The sequence below is a fragment of the Caloenas nicobarica genome, chromosome 6, assembly GCF_036013445.1.
Source record: "Caloenas nicobarica isolate bCalNic1 chromosome 6, bCalNic1.hap1, whole genome shotgun sequence".
Lineage (NCBI taxonomy): Eukaryota > Metazoa > Chordata > Aves > Columbiformes > Columbidae > Caloenas > Caloenas nicobarica.
The window spans coordinates 21588379-21602915 of record NC_088250.1 but is presented as its reverse complement, the minus strand read 5'-3'; the positions used below and the strand labels follow the sequence as shown (position 1 = coordinate 21602915).

Below are 14537 nucleotides of genomic sequence, written 5' to 3'. Positions count from 1 at the left end.
CATAAGTATTAGGAATGTAGTGTTGGTTTTCTTCTCTTTTCCATGAAATGCAATGCAAACAATATTTTCCTTTGTTTTAGCTCAAAAATTGTTATCCACACTGCAGACTCCAGCATTTTTAGAGCAGATTCAAGTAGGTCTTCACTGAGCTCGTCACTACAGTATTTGATGTTACTTCTGGTATGAACCTGTAACAGTAAGTGTTAGAAGGATAAGTTCTCTCCGTAGAAATTTAAATACTTTTATTTTAAAAAGACATTTTACTAGGATTTAAAAAGCAAAAATTTGCATGTTAATAATTTCTGAATGTCCAGCTGGGTCCGCCTTGGAAAAACTGTCCTTTTTCAATCTAGGTAGTCAGAGTTTCTTAAAAGTAGACGTTCAGTCTGATGTTTCGGGCTAAACTGTCAGTCAGCAAAGCACCACCTACGAACCACTTCTGGAAGTGAGAGAATAGGCAAGGGCCACTCTTGTACAGTGGTTCTGAGAAAAAGCTGCAGCTCTTGATTTTGCCAAGGAAGCTGCATCTTTCAGACCTCTACCATTAGAGTAGACCAAATCTGCTGGCTTATTTATGATAGGATTCTTTTTTTTTTCAGTACTGTTAAAAGGAAGAGGGATAAAGGGTTTTTCTTTTTTTATATAAACAAGGAGCTGTCTTTGTGTAGCAATGCACTGAGCTGGAATTGCTTTCATACACTCACCAAAGTAAAGCCTACAAAATACCATTGTCTGGCAGGCTCTGGTGCAGCATTGAAAGAAGGAAGTACTTAGAAATGGGTTGCATGAATACATTCTTACCACTTTGGCAGAAAATTGAGGCAACAGTTCTCATAACACAAATACCAATTATATAGGAATCTCCACACATCAATTGAAGTTTTGCTTCCAGAAGAGAAGTAAACCTGGGGATTTGCTTTGTGTTTAAGTAACTAATTACTGTAGTTGTTAATATGTTCCCATGAAAATATATGGAGAATCTTTTAGTGTATTTAATATGACATTTAAATTCTTGTTTATAGAAGAAATTTAGTTATGTGGAAATTTGCCCAGTTGCATATCTAATGTCTTTTGCTTCCTATTCCACATTTACCCCTCAACTAACATAGCACAAGGGAGAGCCACTGTGTATGGAAAATGGCTAAGGATTATGTGAAAAAGTGCAAAAATTTTTTATGTGCTGCCTTTAAGTCTGTAAAGGTGCTTCTGTACAAGAAACACAGTGGTTCTCAAAAGAAGACGACATGAGGTCTGTGCTGCTTTGGAAGAGCTAAAAGGTGGTGACAGTCTCCTGTGGTACAGAGGGTGAGTGGAAGGAATCCAAATGTCAAACTGTGCCGGATGGGCAAATTGCCACTGACTTGGTGGCTCGTCATGCTGTGATGGACAGAGGCTGGGAGCTTGTGTGGAGAGATTTCCATTCCACCCTGTTAGTCCTGATTCTGCTACTGTGGGTGGAGGGTTGCTGTTTCCCTAATTTATGCTGGTTTTTTGCTCCTCTTTGTGCCCTGTGCTGCAGGATGCTAGTCCTGCCCCTTGCCAGATTTTACACTGCCTACCCTTGTCAGTGGGTTACCTTCGTCAGTGGATTTCACAGAGCAGGATGCCAATTTGCACTCAGGTAACAGAGGAGTCCAGGATGGTTGCCATATGGTTATCACAGGCTGTTTTCCACAGAGTTCCCATGCTGGGGAATTTTAAAATGTGAACACACTCGATAAGTATGAGAGATGCCACATGGACTTTGGTATGTGTAACAGGTATGAAGCTGGAATGCACGCTGGGCAAACCTGCATATCCAGACTTCTCACTGGTGACTGCCCTCCCCCCAGACTGTAAAATCCAGAGATCTGTAAAAAGTTAATTTCAATAATCCAACACCTATTCGTGCAAAGCTTATGAATAAAACAATAACTGTAACTAGGCGGAATAACAGCGTACCTGAGGCTCCTGCTGTGCCAGGCCTAACTGCAGAGCTCTGCCAGCAGAAGACACCAGTGCTCACCGGAGGCCTCTCCACCATGCAGGGGAGCAGGGAGCAAGGGTAAGGCTCACATCCCTTTTCTGCCTTAGAAGGCGGCTTTATTGCTATCGGATAACACACACTTGGGGAAAGTTTTATACCTGTCTTCAGCCCTGAGTGTGCTAGGCTGTTGGTGATCCTGGTAGAGGGGTTGCTTAAATGCAGAGTTGTGTGCAACACTGGGGTGTTTGTAGGCTTCTGACTTTCAAATGTAATTGTTTAGATGTGACACAAAACCATTAGCTCTTAGTCACTGGAAACTGCAATATAAAACGAAGTATTATAAAATAGTTGAGCATTGTAGTTTTTTTCTGTAAGAGCAGCATGACCGACTTGTAATGTGAGTGCTATAGTTCACTAATTAGATGAAAAGGTAAAGTACTTTTTAAGGTACTTGCTGACAACATATATTTACATTCCCAAATTAATACCCTTTCCTAAACATCTGAAAACCACCATTGTACCTCTGATATTTTTAAACACCTCCAAGTGTAAGGTTCCCTCCCTAGGAAATACTATGCAGCTTATTTTTCACTCATTCCAAAATAAGACTGAGTAAGGGTCCTGTCCAACTGCATGCCAGTAGTGTTTCTTGCAGTCTCCACACATGAAAAAATAACAATGAAATTCAGAGGTGGAATGTGATCCTTAATTAAAATTACATGAGCTCCCTCCTGCATTAACCTAACTAGCAACTTTCTGTCCTGTTTCTGGGTTTGTTTTAATGATAGCCTCCCCTTTCATTAGAACTCCCAATAATAGTAAGTTTAGTCACTGTTGCTTCTCTAAGGTATTTTTGAAAAAGTTGCTTCCTACTAGAAAGGCTTGCTATTTTACAGGTATCTTTGTATAGTCTCTCATCCAGTTTTAATTTAAACTCAATTCAGCCAAAGCATTTAGATGTTACTGTATCTCATTTTTATATGCAGTTTCTCACTGAACAATCTCCAAGTGAGGTCAGTGCCTGTAGCTGTCATTTTACGGGACAACCTAATCCATATGCCAGCTCCAGAAAAGGATTTGCACGTTAGTAGTTTAGTTTGCTTAAAATGTAGGTCCAACATTTGGTCCTTCAGCAGTGTTGAGGAAGTGATGATCTGAGTTGTGGTACCTGCTGGACCAGGTGGATGTAAGAGGCAGCTGGGACTGCTGTCCAGTCTAGAAGCAGCTTCATCTTCACATGAAGTTCTTTAAATAGCTGTTCCCCTTTCATAGCAATTTCCTAGTAATTGAATCCATTTTTTCAAATACATTAATATTGTTAAATAAAGAGCATGCGAACCATTGAGATTGCTCATAGTTTAGCTGTGATGAGCTGTGCTACTCTTGCAACTAGTCCAAGCATCCAGCACAAACTGAGCTGTGTCGCATGGAAGAATTCTTATATAAGAACTCATCTGTAAGATTTGATATGTAACTACTCTAAAATGCTAACTATATCATTTGGAAGAGGAAAAATGGACTGCTAACGGTGACATCAGCTGCCAGCTGGATAGGATTAATGCACAATCAAAAGCAAGATTGGATGCAAATTTTTAATGCGTGTTCTGAACCAAACAGTATGGTGGAGAAATGATAATTGAGGGAAACTTCAGCAGAAACAGCTGAGGAAAGTAAACCAGCTTTCTCATGTAAATTGCATGAACATTGACTGTAAATTTGGTATTTTGGTTCATTATGATGCCATTAACAAAGCACTTAGTAAAGGTGGTGCCTACTGTAAACAGTCCCAAGCAGACTGTCAGAATTATGGACTAACCTTAGGCTGGAGCCTAAAATGACAGGGAATTGCTGCACAATTGCAGTTGACAGCAATGAGGATTGCATGTCAGAAGAGGTTTTCCCTCTCTGCTTTAGAAATGTTATTTTATCAGATGGCTTGTCTGCCTTTGCACAAAGAATAGGAAAATACAGGCCGGTAAGTCATGCTGATGCTGACAACTGATGTTAAAAGAATACAGTTACCAATTTGCTGCATTGTCTTTCCATTAATGGGGCTACGTCAGACTCGGAGTTAGACAAGCAAGTTTATCTCATTAGCTTCATTTGGGAAAAAAAAAGTATTTGTTATTTGCCTGCTATTATTTTTAAACTCTGAGGTAAGCATTTACATGAATGTGTTGTGCTTTAATTTAGACTGTGCTGGGTTAGCTGACTGACATAATTTTCCATGCAGTTAGAAATTTTTCTTCTTAGTAGCTAGCATGGTCTTTTGTTTTGGATTCAGTTTTGGATTTTGTTTTGGATTTCATGAGTAATAAGATAGCACCCCGGGACAGGGTTTTCTTCCAGTAGCTTTCCAGTGTTTGGGATTTGGTATTAAAAGAATGAAGAACTCACTGATATCTTGACTGTTGCCAACGGGACGAAGGACTTAGCAACTGTCCGGCTGCAGGTGCAAGACAGTCTCTGGGAGAGAACATACCGACACAGCACCTAGACTGACATCCAGGTTGATCAATGAAGTGTCCATACCATGAACATCATGCTCAATGTATAAGCGGGAAATTGCTGGAGACGGCCCTTCTTCTTCGATGGCTGCCGTCCATGAGGGGTCCTGCTTCTTACTCCCATTGCCTGATCTGTGACTTCTCTACGCTTGGATGGGATCTCTGCGTTTTGCTGGACTCGCTGTGCTCGCAGAGTCTGCCTCTGGCACTCACTGCTGGGACCGTGCGTTCCAGTGGCTAAGTATTGCTCTGTATCACTCTTTTTATTGTTATTCTATTAAATATGTTTCCATTTCAACCCACAAGCCTTTCACCTTTTTCCATTCCTTCTCCCTGGGGAAGGAAAGGTGGGAGACAGCAGCTGTTTGCTGTTTGGCTGCCAGCCCGAGGCTAAAGGATAACACCCCTCTGTCACTTCTAGCTACTCCTCGCTTAGCCAAAAAGTTAATGTATGCAGTCTGCTCTTAAATGCCTAGAACCCTTTATGATAATTGCCATCAGTGTAAAGCGTAACATGCTTCTAAATCAAAACAATAATGATGCAAAGTTGGTGTTCATTCAACAGACATGTTTATTTGCCAAGCAAGTTATTCCAGCTGAAGCTGTGGTGTGGAAGATACTGGATAGTGAAGAACTGAACCCATGGCCAATGTGAAAGAATCCATTGAGGCAAGTCAGCCAAAGAGCATGTTTCCATGTAGAGAGTTACCCATCAAACAGCCACAGACCAGGTGAGTCAATAGCAATTACCGTTGTTCAACATGCTATGACTGAAGAGGAAGGAAATAAAAATAACGCTAATTGTATCTTCTTTCATTATTTCAGTGCATACTCACTTTAAAATATATTTAAGGTCACATAAAAAACCACAAGGCACTTGCATGATTAAACACTATTTTTAGCATAGTTTGTCAGTCTCTCTGACAACTTTTGAACCCATTGTTCAGTTAGCCCAAATTGAAAAGGAGATTGTGTTGCAGCTATCACTGTTCTTACAGTGTACTAAAAATCAGCAACCAGGTAAAGGAGTGAACCACATGTCAATGCTCCACCCTGGAGGAAAGGTAAGCAGAGCACAGCCCTTGTCCTGCAGCTTGAGCAGCAGCCAAGTGGAGGCTGAACCAACGTAACTGGGGGGCGGCGCTGCCTCTGGTCCAGGAGGAAGACGGTGACGAAGAGCTGGGATGTTGCAGTGAAGAGAATGGTACCATATATGCACAAACCCACAGATCTGTAGGAAATCAGGCTTCATTACTTCTGCTGGAACCACGTGTTTATAAGCTCAAGATTCTAAAGGGTTCATTGTGCATAATCGTTTGAGTGATTAGGGATAATAAGAAGGAAAAAAGAATAGAGTCTCACTGTCTGGCAATCAGAGTCATTCCCCCCAACCTTTCAGGCACACAATCCTATTCAGCAGTCAAGCTCTGTGTAATTCGATTGCAAATATTGCTTTCAAAAGGTAAGAGTTATTACCATAATTACTTAGTATGGTTTATTCATACAGTTAAAAATGTACTGTAATCTGCCTGTGGGACTAAGTGATTTATGTGTGCACATTTGTTATATCAGGTTTGGCAGGGCTTTAAAAAAGTTATAAATCACTCATAAATGAGTTCACAGTGATTTTTAGAGAATTAAAATGACAGGACTAATACAGACAATATCAAGGTACTGAATAAATTCACAAAGTTTATTGAAGCATTACAGAAGACAGCAAGTAATATAACACAATTGGAATATGACAGAAGCAAAGCATAACTTCTTGTCTCTCTTAATTTTCACAAGCGTAGCCATTACTTGTTTGTTTGCATTTTAAAATGTCTAGCAACATCCAAGAGGGTTTATGAAAAATATCAACAAACTCAGCTTAACCACCTCCACTCTTGGTTGAGTACATGTGTAATAAAACTGTTCTGTTAGCCAGAAGGACTCTTGCAGTAATTTGATTTCTTTTCAAATTCAACCTCCAGCTAGCATACAAAACCAATTGTGATTGAATGCATTTAGTACGTATGTTATTAATGTTTAATATTATTTTCTCTTCCCAGCAGTCCTTAAATTCACGGTGTATTTCCAATATCTAATAAATTCAACACCTTTTTTTCCAGATTTTTACATTACATTATGAGATAAATTTGATGAGGTGCTCAGCACCAGTACATCAGCCGTTTTCTGTACAGTCAGCATTAGTTGGTGAACCACACATTTCAGGCTGGACCCTTGGTAGCTAAGTACAGGTCAGCTGTTTGAAAGGGAAAGCAACATTCAGGGTTAGGTAAACTGATTCATGAAAAAAGAAAAGCCTTTACTGACCTTCACTAAAATCTGTGTTTGCCGTAAGATAAACCTGATCCTGCTAACAGATGGGCCAGGAGCAGCAGCTGGAGGGGGTGGGTTGGTTGTATGTCATAGTCTGTAAGCTGCATATTGCTTTTGAGCTCAAGAGCTTTCCCATATGCTCGTTGGGGCATTTCAGTCTGAACTGTATGCTATCTTGTACACTGGGCTCCCAATTCTGTTGGGTCAGTATATAGTATTATCCTTGTTGTCTGTACTATTATTGGATATCTCTGTATTGCGCAGCTTCATAACAAATAGAAAATTCCAAATTACTACAGATCCAAATGTATGAAATTCTGTAAGCAGTAACTGCATTTGATAAAGGCTCAAAGGTTTTAAGATTTTAACACAGATCTTCAGCTAGCATAAAGGCTGTTTTAAGGATGTCACAAGCCAGTTTTACTTCATGTTTTATAATAAGCAAAGAAACGAATCTATTTTGTACACTTTCCTAGCTTTTGGAATGCCTGGCTCTGTTTTAGAGTGAGGTCTGCATCTGATTTGCCTTGACAAATATAAGCAGATTGATTATTCAAACTCCAAAAGGAGCTGTAAAGGTTTAAATTACACACAATAAACATTTCAAACTTTACTTCTTGCTTTAGGCATATGAACAGAACATTTACAACCAAGCACGTGATCTTTTCAAGCAAATAATTCCTAGGAATGTAAATTCCAGTGCAGTGGTTGTCATATATTTTATGTTCTGTGCATAGCAATCTTGGCAAAGTAATTTTTTTTAGAAGCGATAAACGAACTGCTCATTCCTGGGATGAATATGAAAAGAAAATCCCAGTAAGTCTGAGCATTTGTCCTTGTTATTCAGGGCATGTTTCAATTTTTTTCTCCTGTGAAGATGATGATCAAATCAGATATGCTACAGAGTACATCTGAGCAATATCTACCCCCTTAAGGGATAAACAACTCCATTGGAAAACATGGAAATGAAGTGGCCACGTACTGCCTGTCTTTTTGCTTCCATTCACAGCTCTAAGATACTTGGTTGATCATCCTGAAGTTCTTACTTTCCAGAGCAGCTAAGAGTTGCTTGACACAGGCAGTTTGGAGAAGGGCAGGACTGTGCTTCAAAATGAACACAGTCAATCTGGACACAGGGGCAATGCCAGTAGTGAGAGGCCAGAAGGGACAGGCTTTCTCACATGGAAGTGGGGGCTTCTGTCCAAGGAAGGAAGAGAAGAAGAGAGACCAACAAAGTGGGGTAATGCAGCAGTCGGTAGCTCCTGGGAGAGACTGAGAGAGCTGGCTGAATGCATTTTTTAACTGCTGGCTGGTCTGTTGACCTACATAGAAGTGCCAACAGCATTCTTTTGGTGGTAGAAGCAATTAACTGGAAGGAATACGCGCTGTTTAAATATTCCTGTCAGTATGGTTGAAAAGGAGGCAAAATCTGCTACTGAACAACTGGACCCAGTACTTGAAGGCATTCTCCCAGCCTGTGCCTCTGTTTGTTGCGTTGCTGGTTACAACATTCTCAGAGAGTATGTGGGGTTTATGGACAGGGCAGAAATTGAGGATGTATTTCATTTGAGACGTCATTTTAGAAATGCCTAGTAATCTCTGCTGCTATTCTGTTCTAAAATTGTAATGTAGTCAGTTGGCACGTTTACCGTTCTTACTGCTCCTGTTTTGTGTATAGCTGGCTGTAGCACCAGAAAAAAAAAATCAATAGAGCATACCAAGGAAAATGATGCATTATTTAGAAAATAACAAATTATGCCCTACAGGGAAGAAGAAATGGAAGGTTATATCCTTTTTGGAGACAGGATGTGCAAACATTCATTGCTGTTTTTTGTGAAGATGCACTTTAGCTATCTCATAGAAAACTAAGTCCATAGACTGTGTGTAACCAGCAAGTTATACTGTTTAGACAAAGCAAGAGGTTTAAAATACAATTCACATCAGGCTGGGCAATATTCTCAAATGTAGTAAGAGTATCTTGTCAGCATTACCAGGTTTAAACATGCCTAAATGGCCAGGTTTACATATTAAGAAGCTGCTGAAGGCATAAGAAAAAGGGAGGGTTTGGGGCAGTGGTGTTTAGGAGTTTTTGCCCAAGCATGAGATTATAGGTTGGAGCAGGAACAGCAAGTGCTGCTCTAGTTCCATTAGCGAAGGGGAAGACCAACATCTGTGCCAAACGCTGGTTTGGACCAACTCTGGTCTGTCCTATGGAACAGGAATGCATTATGTATGTGCATCTCCCAGTTTAGTTGCCATCTAAAAGGAATGCAGTTTGCCTTTGAGATGTGAACCAAAATGGTGATGATGAGGAGATTCACTTCAAAAGTCCACTCCTGATGAAAAAATGTAATGCCAATGTAGGTACATGCTGTATAAATTGAAAGTTAACTGGACTAGCATCTTGCAGGAAAGATGGGGGCCTCTCTTTGCAGGTGCTTTGAGACAGGGAGTTATTTTAAATGAAGAATTTTCACAGAAAATAGTCTAAAGTTTTGCTTTTATTGAAAAACAATTTGGAACATTCTTCAGAAAGATATTTTAAAGGGTTATTTTCATTATTTAGAAAATGCTAAAATACTAAGTACTTTTTCACAGGGTTTTCAGTGTGTTTAATATTTTTACTCTTTACACTATATTGCATTTTTATGTACTTGGGTATTTGTGTGTTGAGAGAGATCATCATTAGTTTTCAATTCAAGTGGTCTTCTCTAGAATTTCCAGGACTGAATTTAGTAAGCTATGTTATCAAATGAAGAGTTTTCTTTCGTGAATATTTTGTGAAAAGGCAAAGGCTTTACAAGTAATACAGAAAAATATTATTTTAATCAACAGTGAATACTGTGACAGTAATAGTCGTCTTGATAAATCATCTGTATATCTTGCAGCTTATCAGTAACTACTGTATTCCATACGTTAATACATTATACCTCAGGCTTTGCCAGATGTTAAGATTTCCAATGACCATGATAAATAGTGCCTCACCGCAACATGCTTTATTACATAATGACTAGTCTGTTTCAAAACACACCCAATAAAACACCAAGGTTGAGTGTCACTCATTCACCACTGCAGTTCTAGTTTCATGCTTTTCTGCCCAGCTGGGAGCTGTGGGAGCCAGGAACCTCTGGGGTACAGCAGGGTTCTATTTCAGGTCTCTGGGATTTCTGATCAAATCAGTACAAAGTTCCCACTTGCTCCTATTAAAAGCTTTACTCAAGAACAGCACACATGTCAAACGGTTTTGTTACTGACAACAGAAATAGGCATCGAGACAAGAATCTGAAACAGGCAGGAAAATCTATAGTTTAACAGACCAAATGAAAAACAACAATTTACATGTATGAAAATGAGTGATAACACTAGAGAGCACAAGACAGGGTAAAAATTAAGGTAGTGGCATGTGACACAGGCAACTGAAGTACTGGCTAATCTCCATTGCAGTATTTTGGTAGGTTTCAGGCCTATTCCAACCACATACAAACCTGAAAGACATTTCTGTGCTTTTGGAGGAGACATAAGTTACAGAGAGTACTTTATTTTTAATATCTCTCTGGGGTGGCTAGATAGAGATCATTACATCATTAAGCTACTTCCTACTGGATCAGAATTTACATGTCTGGAGACATTCGGTTAAGGAAGTAGTTAATTACACTGTTGTTCAAGAAATCATCCAAAATGTCTCTAGATGACAGTAGACTAAAATACTTTTTTCATTATTTTTCTTTATTTAGAAATTAGAGTAAGACATGGATAAATACATACTTTCACAATACAGAAAGGAAAGAAAAAAGTGCTCTACAGCTAGAAAGGGAGGTATAAAACAGTTTTATGCAGACTGTTTATAAGATACAGCAGTGAAAGCTTTTCTGATGTTGGCAACGAATGCAGAAAAATTGTTTGTTTCTCTCACTTTGAGCTGGAACTCTTCTATACAGTCCAGAGGAGGAGTACAGGAAGTCACTAAAATAACACAAATTTCCAAAAGATTAGACTATTATAAAAAATTCAATATTAGTGTTTTTCTATGCTTACGAAATACAAGTATAGTTTGTTATCTTTGTACGTTCTGGCTTCATCCAGTATTATTTTTGAGCAACCTTGTAAATTATTTTCTTTCACAGACAAAGGCTCAAATAACTTTTTTTTTTTTTAATTTCCAGACTTCCCACTAAGTGCTCTTCTGCTCCTGCTTGAATAGTTACAGCAATTTCCAGTAATCCATAGCCTGTTCAAAAATTGAAACATTTTCCTAAAGGTCTTTGTTGGTCTGCAGGCAGGCAGTCTGAAAACTGATGGATCCCAGCATGTGATAAACTTTTAACATCAGCACAGTTTAGATTTGAATTAGTAAAACCAGAAATCTATTCAATCTGTACCTAGAGGTGTTGCAGAGCAAAAGTAGCGTCTGTCTAGAAGCCACTCAGCACAATACTCAAATTACCGCTGCTGTTCTTCCTAAGATCTGTACTGCAAACCAGCTGTAAGGTCTGAAAGGTTGTACCCATGTAGAAGAGGAATACTGGACTTCAAGTTTTAACCTTTCTCCTGTGTCACGCAACTGTAAGGGTTCTCCACAGTCGGGAGGAACCTGGTCTTTTCTGCCCTCTAGGCTTCTCGAACAGGTTGAAATATGCCTGTCAACATAGACGCTCACTCCAGCATAAAGGGAAGAAGCGACAAACTACAAACTGAAGCATCCGTCTATCCATCCATCCATCCCAGTATCTCTTCTCTCTCCTGCTTTGCTTGATACAAAGTAAACAGCAACTCCACAAGTGGAGGGGAGCAAAAACAAGCAGTTGTATTTTCATCTAAATTAACAAGAGAAATTCCATTTAAAAAAAAACTACAATTGCAAGATTTTTCATTCAGAAATTGGAAGATAAAGGTTACAACTAAACTTCACTTTACTCCTCTTAGCTTTTTTCAAATAGGGGAATCAGATTCTGTCCTCTTACTCACGTATTTGAAATTCACATACCTTCATAATCTCCCTGTTCATTTATGGAAAGCGTAAACATGAACGGCTTGTCAGGGTCTTTGTGGTCAATGTGTCTGAATATAAACTGCAGCTGTTCATCTAAAGCAAACACAAATGGAGTTAATTACCACCATTAACCTCTGCTGGAGAGTCATAATGATGACTAAAAATCACAATATTAAGCTACAGTTTCACTTAAGATTCTCAGAATACTTACAAGTTAAGCAAGCCTGGTCTCTTTGAAAGACAAATATGTTTTAACATACCATATGTTGCCATTGGAGAGACAACGGTAATACCTGGATTGGGAAAATTCTTCAGCTGTACAAGCTGGTATGTTCTTCACCGTACCATCCAACATTAACCACATTGTATCACTGCACTTAGAAACCACGGAAACTGCAGAAACTTACTGTGAATTTTGCGTATCTCCAGTCCAAGCCGCTCTTCAAACAATACTTTAGACTTGCATAGTCGTTCCACTCTCTCCTTGTTTGCTTTGTTTTTAGAAGATATTACTAGAATTTTAAAAGCCACCATAAATATCAAAGTAACGGTAAAACAAGCACATAAAAATATTTAGTAGAACAGTAGAAAAGCCTTTCAAGAGCAAGTGTTGAAACAATTCCTCCTCTAATTAGTAAAATGTACTTCTTATCCTTTGCTTACTTTCCTTTCTCTTCATCAACTCTTCTTTAAGCTCTTGAATGCTGGCAGCCAAATCCTTCTTTTGCTCTTCTTTTTGATGTACTTCAGATTTTATTTCTGTAAAATGCTCTTGATTTTCTGATATCCGTTGGCTCTGCTGGAGAATCTCTGAAAGCAGGCAAGAAAATATGAATATTGATTAATTACATCCCCACTATTTAGTACTTATCTACACAGTTTGAGGTGGCTCATTTGAATAAAATCTAGTGAAATGCTTGCTATCTGAGCTGAAAAGTCAGCATAACTATACTAAGAGCATCAAATAAAAACTTAAAGTGAAAGTTATTCAAAAGACAAGCTACTAAGTAGGGAGGTACTTCAATCAGATGCAATTTGTGTCTGGTGCCAGCACTATGTACATCTTCGAAGCATGAGGATGGTGGATCTTGTCCACAGATAAATAATTTGACAGAAAGCGAGGAATGGAAACACTGACTTATTAAACTTGCAGGCATTTTTACCTGATATTCTGAATTTAACTACCAAATTCAGAGTAGTTAATCCTGAACTGATAGACTGACTGTATTCTAAAATCATTCTGGAAGAGGCATAAGTGAACTCACAATACTTAAGTTTACTGAGCAATTTACTTTTCCTATTGCAGTCAGCAAGTTCCAGTACTTCATTGTTTTAAATACTTAAGCACCAAAATACACTATGCAGAAAACTTTTACCTGATCTTTATATTTTGCATCATCAATGAACTTTTCTAACAAATTGCTTTTGACTTGCAATTTACACCCCATAACCAAACAAATATGCTCGGTTTTAATTCTGCCTTCATTCTGATGTTATTATTTACCTTTTGAAATAGGAAGTTATACATATTATTCAGTTGTACTAAGCTACTTTTAGAAGCGTTAGACATGGTAAATAAAACATAGTACTGTACCATTGTTATAGTCCTGAATTTTATCAAGCATCACATCCCCTTCTTTCAGCCTCTTGGACCATTTCTCTGTAAGGAACAGTTATTTCAGTTATCTGAAGAAGTTTGACAATAACTTGGAAAAAGCAGAGATCACAGGAACATGGAGCCTTTTTACCTGAAAGTGCTTTTATGGACTCCTTGCATGAATCTCGCAGTGTTAACGTCTGATTGATCTGTTCAGTGCCGTAAACGCTTTTTAACTTGGTCCAAAACTCTTGCATTTCTCTTTCAAAGACGGCTATTTCATCTTCTGTCTTTATATTAGCCATAATGCTGCAACAAACACGTAAGTGAATAAATACAGTGTCAAGACACACAAGACAATCACAGCAGTTATAACTCACAGGATAAACCTTCAGGGCTGTTTTTATCCCCTTGGCTTGTTATGAAAGCCTCTTCCCCTCAGTTGTTATTGTTACTACAACACGCACTAACAGCGAGGAGCTGCGTTTCTTCCGTCACCGCAGCGGCGCTGGGCCCGCCGTGCCCAGGCTCCCGGCCCTCCTGCCGAGCGGCTCTCCCGCCCCTTTGCCCTCCTCCCGCGGAGCCCGCACCGAGCCGGGGCCTCCGGCCCAGGCCCGCAGCCCGGGGCGGCCGGGGAGCTCCCCCTCCTCCGCCCGACGGGGTGTTAAGGGCGGCGACCGCGCTGCTGCGGCCCGTGGCCCAGCGCGGCGGGACGTACCGGCGCAGCGCGGGGAAGCGGGGACGCGCCGCGGCCACCCGCACCCGCCGGCGTTCAAACGGCCGCGCCTTCCCGCCTCGCCAACGGCTGCTTGCTGACTGGGCACCGCCTCCCGCCCGCCTCGCAACAAGCGCGCCGCTGATTGGCTCAGCCGTCCTTCCTGCCGCGGCTTGAGCCGCAGGGCGTGTCGGGAGCTGCGGGCGCGGTTGCTGCGGTAACGGCCCGGGCCGAGGCGGAGCCGCCGTGGCGGGGCCGGGCTGCCCGCGGGGCTGGCGGGGGCGGCCGCTGCCCGTGCTGCGGGGCAGAGGCGGCCGCGAGTCCCTCTCCTTCCCCTGGGAAGCGCCTGCTGGGATTGAGACGTTTTCTCGGGGCCGTGCGGGGCCAGGGGCCGCGGTGAGAAGCCGGGCGCGGTTCGTGGGTTTTACTGTTCCGTGCTG

General features: G+C 40.6%; 1 protein-coding gene across 1 annotated transcript; it reads right to left on the bottom strand.

The window, feature by feature from the left end:
- Positions 1–10550: 10550 nt before the first annotated feature.
- SPC25 (SPC25 component of NDC80 kinetochore complex) lies at positions 10551–14173 on the bottom strand. The gene is made up of 7 exons (XM_065638154.1): positions 14101–14173; positions 13534–13691; positions 13380–13445; positions 12449–12595; positions 12193–12297; positions 11780–11878; positions 10551–10758 (listed from the first exon to the last, which is right to left on the bottom strand). Exons 2-7 carry the CDS (start codon positions 13685–13687, stop codon positions 10625–10627), a joined length of 705 nt encoding a protein of 234 aa, XP_065494226.1. The 5' UTR covers positions 13688–13691; positions 14101–14173; the 3' UTR covers positions 10551–10624.
- Positions 14174–14537: the final 364 nt, after the last annotated feature.